The sequence below is a fragment of the Ilyonectria robusta genome (assembly GCF_021365365.1).
Source record: "Ilyonectria robusta strain PMI_751 chromosome Unknown BGZ61scaffold_204, whole genome shotgun sequence".
NCBI lineage: Eukaryota > Fungi > Ascomycota > Sordariomycetes > Hypocreales > Nectriaceae > Ilyonectria > Ilyonectria robusta.
In genome coordinates this window covers 1-8390 of record NW_025764638.1, presented here as the reverse complement: position 1 = coordinate 8390, position 8390 = coordinate 1, and the positions used below count along the sequence as shown (strand labels likewise).

At 44.6% G+C, this 8390-nt stretch overlaps 2 protein-coding genes across 2 annotated transcripts; one reads left to right on the top strand and one right to left on the bottom strand.

Moving 5' to 3' along the window:
• The first annotated feature begins 3306 nt into the window (after positions 1 to 3306).
• BGZ61DRAFT_470133 (uncharacterized protein) lies at positions 3307 to 4422 on the top strand. The gene has a single exon (XM_046248041.1). The coding sequence runs from the start codon at positions 3500 to 3502 to the stop codon at positions 4361 to 4363; it is 864 nt and encodes a 287-aa protein (XP_046092801.1). The 5' UTR covers positions 3307 to 3499; the 3' UTR covers positions 4364 to 4422.
• A 12-nt stretch (positions 4423 to 4434) lies between these two features.
• Positions 4435 to 8148, bottom strand: BGZ61DRAFT_100725 (CHAT domain-containing protein). The gene is made up of 2 exons (XM_046236821.1): positions 8006 to 8148; positions 4435 to 7955 (listed from the first exon to the last, which is right to left on the bottom strand). The coding sequence occupies exon 2, from the start codon at positions 7899 to 7901 to the stop codon at positions 4506 to 4508; it is 3396 nt and encodes a 1131-aa protein (XP_046092800.1). The 5' UTR covers positions 7902 to 7955; positions 8006 to 8148; the 3' UTR covers positions 4435 to 4505.
• Between the last annotated feature and the right edge of the window lie 242 nt (positions 8149 to 8390).

The window sequence follows — 8390 nt, the reverse complement described above, 5'->3', positions numbered from 1 at the left end:
GGATAATGCTATTTTAAATAATATTAATATTATAGAGTATAATCTTTAAGATTCTATAGGCCCAGTAAAAGTATATTACCCAGACTAGATTAACTAGCTTAGCTAATTAATTAAGATAGTACAAGATGCTACAGCCCCCAACTAAATAACTACTAGTTTAGAGTATCTTTTACAGATACTAGATTAGCTCTATAAAGCCCGAGTAGATATCCCCAACTTTGTGGATAATATTAAGATTATTACTTCTATAGAGAACCTAGTATAATACCAGCTAACTATTATAGCTAAAAGTAAGCTTCTAATACAATATTAGCTTAAAGAAATTAAAAGCAAGTAGAATCAAGCTAATAAGAAAATTATAAAAAAAATCCAAGGCTCTAATAGAGTTTAGATTATATAGAATATAGCTACTAGTATAAAAGCATTACTAAACTATACCTTTATAGGCGTAGAAGAAGATATTATAGAAATATTAGAAATAGATACCTAGAATACTTAGAGACCCAATACTAGAGTCGCCTTTAAACTGTTAATAACATTTCTTTAAGCTAGTTAGGAAATTATAAGGAGGTTTATTTTAAATAAGTAGTAGGAAATTATCTTTCTTTTAGTATATTGCTATTTTAATACCATTTTAAATAAAGATAATAGTAATAATTTTAAGAGTAGTAATATTAAGAATAATAATAATATATAACTATATATATTTCTAGGTAGGGAGGGTAGTACTAGAAAGTCTAGAGTTATTAAAACATTAGCAGAATTATTTACTAGCAAAGATATATTATACAAGCTGCTTATAATAATAATATTAGAGGCTATAGTAGTATAGATTAACAATATAACTATTTACTCTACCTATAGGATGCAACTCAATATATCTAGTAGTAATATTAATAATAGCAGTATAGTAACCTATATTAATAGTAATACTTAAAGAAGATAGAGAGAAAAGTAGCTGCTTATTATTAATGAGATAAGTATACTAGGCCTCTAGATGCTCTCTAACATCAACAAGCAACTTTGTGCCTCCTGGAGATTAAATTAAGATTTTAGCAGCATCCTAGTAGTATTACTATCGGGAGATTTCCACTAGTTCCGCCTAGTGCAAAATAAGTTGCTATTAATACTATAATCTGCCCTTAGAATTACAAATGAAATAAGAATATATACACTCTAGGCTTAATTTACCACCATTATAATGCTCACTAAATAGATATATATAGCAGGAGACCTAGAGCTATAGCAGCTACTAACTTAAATCCAGCAGGAGCAGCAAGATGAGTTTAATATAGAGCTTCTTAATAGCTAATACTTTTAGAAAGGCCAAGCTATACTATAGAATAAGAGTATTATAGTAGTTACACCTCTTAATAGCACTAGATAGTATCTAAATATAGATGCTATCTTGGCCTTTTAGAGGTACTACTAAAAGTTAGTCTAGATATTTCTACCCTAATATTATTAGGGTAAATTTAGTATATTACTAGTAATAGAAGAAGAAGCTATACTTATAACTAGTATTAAAAATAATAGTAAGATTTATATACTAGCTATATTTATATTTATACCTAGTATATTAGTTATAGTAACAATAAATATAAACCCAGGCCTTAAGCTTATAAATAGCATTAAGTATATAGTACTAGAAGTTATACTAGATAGTAAAAAATTCCCAGGCTATTAGCTTGCCCCAAACATCATCCTCTATTTTAAACTACCTACTAGTATTATCTTATTATTTAAATTAACTAAGAAATTTAAATTTAATAAAATACTACTAGATATAATTCTACTTACTCCAATAAGTATATAAATACTAATTAAAAAGAAGAGGGTTAAGAAGAGGCCTTAGTAGAGGCATAATATAAGCCGCTAAGAACTTCCTTATACTATAGCATTTACATACACCAATTACAAAATCCAAGGCAAAACCCTCCTCCAGATTGCACTAGAGCTATAAGAAACCAAAACAAAGGTAAATACTAAGACTAGATAACTCAAGCCACAAAAATGCAATTCATATAGCCTATATATACAGCTATTATAGTACAAATCGCTAGATAGTATTATATTGCTATTAAAGGCGTATGTAGAGGATATAGTCAGGAATAAAATACCATAGGAAATATTTAATAGCGAGGCTAGGCTGGAGCAATTATACAGAGTAATATTAAATAAGGCTTGGTTATTATTATTGCACTCATCCGCATAATATAAGCAATAATATAGTTTATAATGTAGATAGCAAATTTAAGGAACAGTTAGGTATATATTAATAGATGATAAGTATTTTGTTACGATTCTATTGCCCCTATCATTCTGGCTCTTTTATGCAGTAGACGATGATCCCCCGCCCGGAATATCTAGTTCGCGTTTCATAATAATAATAACATCTAAAGCGGGGTTCTTAGCACCAGATATCCACCAAAGACCTAACATCTCCGCTAAGTAGCTACTAGATATTCCAAAATTTATAAAGAAAATCAATAATAAGATTTCGAGAAAAATCAATCCACTATTTCCTATATATATATTATATATTATAAATCCAATCTAATATAATAGATTTTACCTAACTCAAGTAAAAGCAGAAATCTCACAAAATGCAAATAACAAGAGCAACAACATTATTATAAATTAAAAGCTCACGTAAATCCTACGTAATTCTTAACAGAAAAATCCCAGCCAATAAAGACTTCTTTACACTTAATCTCGGGGGGAGGGTGAATTCGAAGTTCATCCACATGTGCCAAATGAGAGTGGGAGGATTGGACCAATAGAGGGACCCGGGTGTGGTATTAATCCGGGCCAATAAGAGGTGCAGTTGCGCTTCCGAATCGGGTAATTTTGCCAGGGGGGGGGGGCCAATTTCGGGGGTGAAAAATCCCAGAGCTTAAGAAGACCTTTCGTACCGCAAGGCATGAACTCTCCCCCCGGGAAAGTGGGGCTTGAAAATGAACTCGAGTAGAGTTCTGAGGTTATACCATCTGTAGGCCGCCTGGCCCCACCACGGTCTCGGCGCTTGCCGGAGAGGTCATGATGAAAGCTAGTCCACCACCTCACAACTCTTCCAATTCAGAAAATAATAAAGATTTCAAGATAGATCAATAGTCCCCCCTGGTATAGCCTCGTTCGTTATTCCTGCGTACTGTACACACACACACACACAATTTATTACGCCCGGTGGCTTACAACCAATAGGGCACTTGTACTGTACATACACACACAAATCCGGTGTCCTCTTTGCTTAAACTTTAAAAGAGAGTTTCGGCGCACGGACACATGTCACACAGTGTGTATTACTTTTTAAATCCACCGGATACCTTACAAGGTACGTACCCACTTGGCCCGGGAGTGCGTTTTGCCGAAATCCGTAAAGTCTTCTTACCTTGGCCACCTGACCACCACCCATTCTGCTCTCTTCACCTGGAAGCAAAATTATTGAACGTGCACTATTCTGAGTCTTGACAATTCTTCCCTTCAGGATCAAGTAATCATGGCTCCGCCGCCTCTTGTTTTAACTGCCCTGCCCTGCCCTCCTGACCAGATACTCCTCGGCAGCCTCGTACCTGACCGACGCTATCCAAACCGGGACGCGGAGCACAAGATTGAAGTCGAGGAAAGCGTTAAGTCTGCTAGGGGCTTCCAGTGGCGGACGATCGAGGCCTTTAATGACAAGGACTCCTCCACAACGACAGCCTCGTTTAAGGCTGCCCTCACCAAGCTCTTCTCGGCGTCAGCTAGCCTCTCCAGCTCTCCGAACAAGCTCGAAATACTGCCCGAAGAAGGCTCGTCTGGCCTACAGTTCTCCGAGTACAGCTTGGTGCAACCACGTGCGCTGTTCCGCGAGCTCTGTGCCTTTGGAGAAGTGCGCGAGCTTCTCGAGAATGGATACAAATACAATGTGCCGTGGTACTTTGTGGTTGGGTACCGCACACTGGTAAACGCGCGCGTCATTATGAGAGAAAATCGATCAACCGAAGCCAAAATCAAGGTGACCATGCCTGTATCTGTGGTGGCAGGAGCCCCAGTACCGGACGATACAACAGATATTGGGATAGAAGCACAGTTCAACAGTAGCAGGGACCAAAACACAACTTTCATGGCCCGGGGTGAACAGGTGTTTGCTGTGGCCTATCGCAGGGTTGAGTTGAGCTTCTTCAAGGGCGAGGATGGGAGGCGTCGCGCGTCACTGGCGAATGATGACTGCTGGATATCCGTCAAGGGCGCCCGCGGGGCTGGGGCGGCACCTGAAGATGACGAGTTTGTGGAGGCCGGCTTTGGTGATGCCATTAATGATGAGCATGATGTTTGCATTCAGTTTAGGGATGACCTGTTTGTTGAGCTTGCTTCTCCCTAGGAGTATTAAACAAGCACTAGAAGTCGTGTAACGGCCATAAATTTGGATGAGACTGAACCTTGCTCCTGTAACTCCCGCAAATCCATGGCCTCTGGCCATCTAAATCGAGTCACGACTGCCAGTGCTAACTGATCTACTTCCATCAACACCCGAAATGCACAAATGTCGCCCATGAAATCACGTTCTCTGGGCTCGTTCGTCTTGCCCATATAGGAAGCAGTGCTCCTTCTCGTAGAAGCTGTACCGCGTGGTGGTGAGCGTATGCCACCTGGTCATGGTCACTTTTTACGACGGCGCCTTCAAACCCACTAGGCAACGCCTGCGCTAGTTCTTTATAGAAAAGAGTGGCTATATCAACGGCAGTGAGGTCATGCGCTATCCACAGAGTGGCAAGCACATGACGGAAGCCGACAAGCTGAAATGCGCTCGCAATATGAATGGCCTCGTCTCGTAAATCGGGGGCCCTATGTCGAGCAGTGGAGCACGCCGATAAGTACGCCATGTATGCCTCAGGCAGGGACACATCGGCCACTTCGCGCACCGACAAACGCTGAGGGGTCCCATCAGGGCCGTCCCGAAGAGCCAGATAACTGTTGGAAGGGTCTTCAGGATCCGACTCGCCGTGACATGCGAAGTGCATTATCGGACGGCATCGCATGGAGTCGAGGACCGACTCCTTGTCTGGCGTTTCGAGGACATCACACTCTTTGACGCTTCGCTGTATGCCTTCAACTTCTCCAGCCGTGCTGAGGTCCTCGAAGCCAGTAGTTTTCGGCATAGCTACGATTTGTATGCCACATTCTTGCCACCCCCGCATGGCTAGCGATATCTCCCGAGCACTGGCAAGTGCCTTGAACGTTGGGATGTACGATGACACAACATGACTTGCCGTGTTCTCGGTGCTTTGACCCCATCCTGAACCTGCTGCGTGGAGTGGAGTGTGCCCAACCGGGCCGCTCGTGACCCACCATAGGCGAGGGAGGCGGCCCGGTGTAGTCGCAGTGGTGCGCAACAAATCTAAAGCGACAAGGACGGGGCGTACAGCCACTTCCCACAGCCATTTAAGGTGTGCTCGAAGTTTTTTATTTCTGTTGGGGTAGGTTGCAGTATCGCGTGCGCTTGTTATCTTATCCATGTCCTCTACCCTGTGTAAAAGATCGCTAAAATGGAGTTCTGCTAGCGAGAGAACCGTGATGTCCCTGTTGGAAACAAGAAAGGCATCGCTGCGGTGCTCGGTGACGTTGAATGAAACGATGGAGCCGGATTCTGCCAACTGGATGAGACCACTCGGGGCTAGGGACAATCCAAAGGTCTGAAGCGCCGTTTGCTCCCGTATCTGCTCCTCAAGAAGCTCCAAAACACGGATAGCCCGGTTTCGAAGGGACACGTCGTCTGCCTTGCCCCATTGGCTCTCCGGCTTCGACATGGAAAACGAAGCGAGCTCCCGCTTTTCCATGTATTCTTGATACAAAGCAGGGCTTGCTTTCTCTAAAGCAGAGAAACTCGAACGGGAATCAATGACCGAACTGGCGATAATGCCTCGGCCTGCTTCCAGAAGAGCAAGAGCCTCTGGTGGCATGATTCCAGCATTGAGGGCTGCACAGGCCGCCAGTGAGGAAAGACCGGACATGCCTCTCAGAACGTATTGTCGATCGTCCCATAAGAGGCCACGAATGTAAACTTTGGGAAGAAGCCCAATGGCGCCGGCGAGGAGTTTATACGCAGCAGGCCAGTCGGACCGACTTATATGCAAATCTGCTGCTGCCCTGCTGGCCTCAATCCTTTTTAGGGGTGCTGTAAGATCATTTTGAGCCACGTTCGTGTAATGAAGAAGAGCATCTTCGAGATCTTGAGACGTCTCTCCGCCTTTCCCCTTCCCCTTGCCTCTAAAGCCCAAGGCTCGGGCTAAGTTGAATGAGACATGTCCAAGTCTGTGATCTGACGGGGCCATTTTGCTGACTGCTTCCCTTCCAAACTGAATAGCCTCGTTAAGATCGTCGACCCGTCCGGTTCCTTCGTGTCTTTGGATGAGCCACAGACCCAAGTTGCTGAGTAACAGCAATCGGACAGGATCGCCTGCCGGTAAAGCACCCGAGGCCTCGCCAACTCTCTCGATCGCCTCGTCTATGTCGCTGCGAATCTTCTCTCGGTCATATCTCATTCCCAACATGGCCCCAAGATTACTGAGATAGTGTACACGATCGCCGTGGTCGGGTGGAGTCGCATCCAGGGTCCTACGCGCCGCATTGATTGCCTGTCCAAGGTCCGTGAGGTCTCCAGAACGAGAATACTTCCTGCATAGCTGGTTTGCAAGCGTGCTGAGTATATACGGGTCATCTCTTCCGAGTGCCTCCATCTGACAGACGGCCTCTCGGCTATATCCAATAGCGGCCTTTAAGTCCTCGACAGTGCCTAACCGTTTGAATCTTTGGCTCAATGATGTCGAAAGAGAATTGAGGGCTGATGCGCGGGCAGCTGGTAGAGCTTCATCGACAGCTTTCTGACAATAGCGGATCGACGTATCCAAGTAGTCAAGCGATGAGGTTGCTTCGTATTTCGCGCTGAAGCAACTACCACAGTGGTTCAGTCGATTCGATCGTTCAGCATGGCCGTTTGATGTTCCGCTAACAGCAATTTTGCTAAGAGTAGCAGCTTCGTCCAAGTCCTCGGTTGCTGATTGCCTCTCATATCGTTTTAGAAGCATCATGCTCAGATTATAGTGGTACATCGCTTGGTTAGGATCAGCATCGATGGTAGTTTTCAATGCCTCTCGAGCATTGCAAATTGCGTCTTCCAGATCTTTCAGGACTCGCGTATGAGTGTATTTGTCGCTGAGCAAGATTCCGAGGTTATTCAGAAGCTCTGATAGGTGGGTTGAAGTGCGAGTCCCCTCCTTGACTGCGTCTTGGGCGACTAGAATTGCCTCGTCCAAGTCTTTCGGCTCTCGTGTTGTCTCGTACTTCTGATACCACATGGCCCTTAACTCGCAAAGGGCACTTAGTCCACCATCTGTTCTGGCATATTCTTTCCCCACAGCAATCACATCTTCCAAGTCTGACAATGTCTTGGCCCTTTCGAACTTTTTGCCAATGTCAGCACGAAGGTTTCGTAAGATAGCGGGCCGGGCAGGGTCATCAAGGCCCAATGACTGGGCAACTTCGATACCAATCCAACAAAGTTCGTCCAGATTGTCGGTAGCTCCAGCGGATTTGCAAATCTCGCTTAAGATTGATAGGGTGTTGAACAGCACTCCTTGCCTTTGGGGATCATCTCGAGCCATTGATCTGGCTGCCTCCAGCCCGATACGGGATGACTCTTTCAAATCTTCATCCGATCCATTGGCCCGATACCTCAACCATAGTAAACTCCCAAGGAACGCCAGCTGATTAGGACTACTGTCCACTACTCCAAGGTGTTGTCTGCAAAGAGAGATTGCCTCCTCGAGTTGCTTGAAATCGAAATCATTTGTTGAGCGGTAACTGGTGATGAGGCCATTGATGCGCTCCAAGAGGTCATTGCCCGGCTGGTGTAGTGGCATTGCTTCTGAGAAAGTCGAACTTCGTTGGGGCGGATATCCTTAATGATTTTCTCACTCGTACTGTCAGCGTGGATTCCCTCAGCCGGGGATGGTGTGGTACATACAGATATTGAAGCACACGTAGCGCGTCAATGCTATCTATATCCTTGACGCTCTATCGGCGCGTAGAGGTCACAGGCCTACACTGGGTTTACAGAGGGAGGTCTGTGGGACGCACTGGAGCAAACGTCGCCGAGTGGAAGAAAGCAGAGGTTGGTTTCTGTAACTGAGTGGGCCTGAAGGACCGCACCTAAGTGCGGGGGACTGCTGCCTGAGGCTGCGGGTGACTGCTGCCTGAGGCGGCTGGTGCCAGCTGCCGCCGGACTACGGTCGCACATTACCACATGGGTGACATAACCCTTTTGGGAAGCCTCAACCATGTGGAAATACTTAGTAATTTTGTGCCCCCTTGCAAGACTACAGTACTGCATACTATCCGGAAGGTATCTC

Excerpts from the sequence above, each read along its gene's own strand:
- BGZ61DRAFT_100725 (XM_046236821.1), bottom strand. The coding sequence starts at position 7,901 with ATGCCACTACACCAGCCGGGCAATGACCTCTTGGAGCGCATCAATGGC.
- BGZ61DRAFT_470133 (XM_046248041.1), top strand. The coding sequence starts at position 3,500 with ATGGCTCCGCCGCCTCTTGTTTTAACTGCCCTGCCCTGCCCTCCTGAC.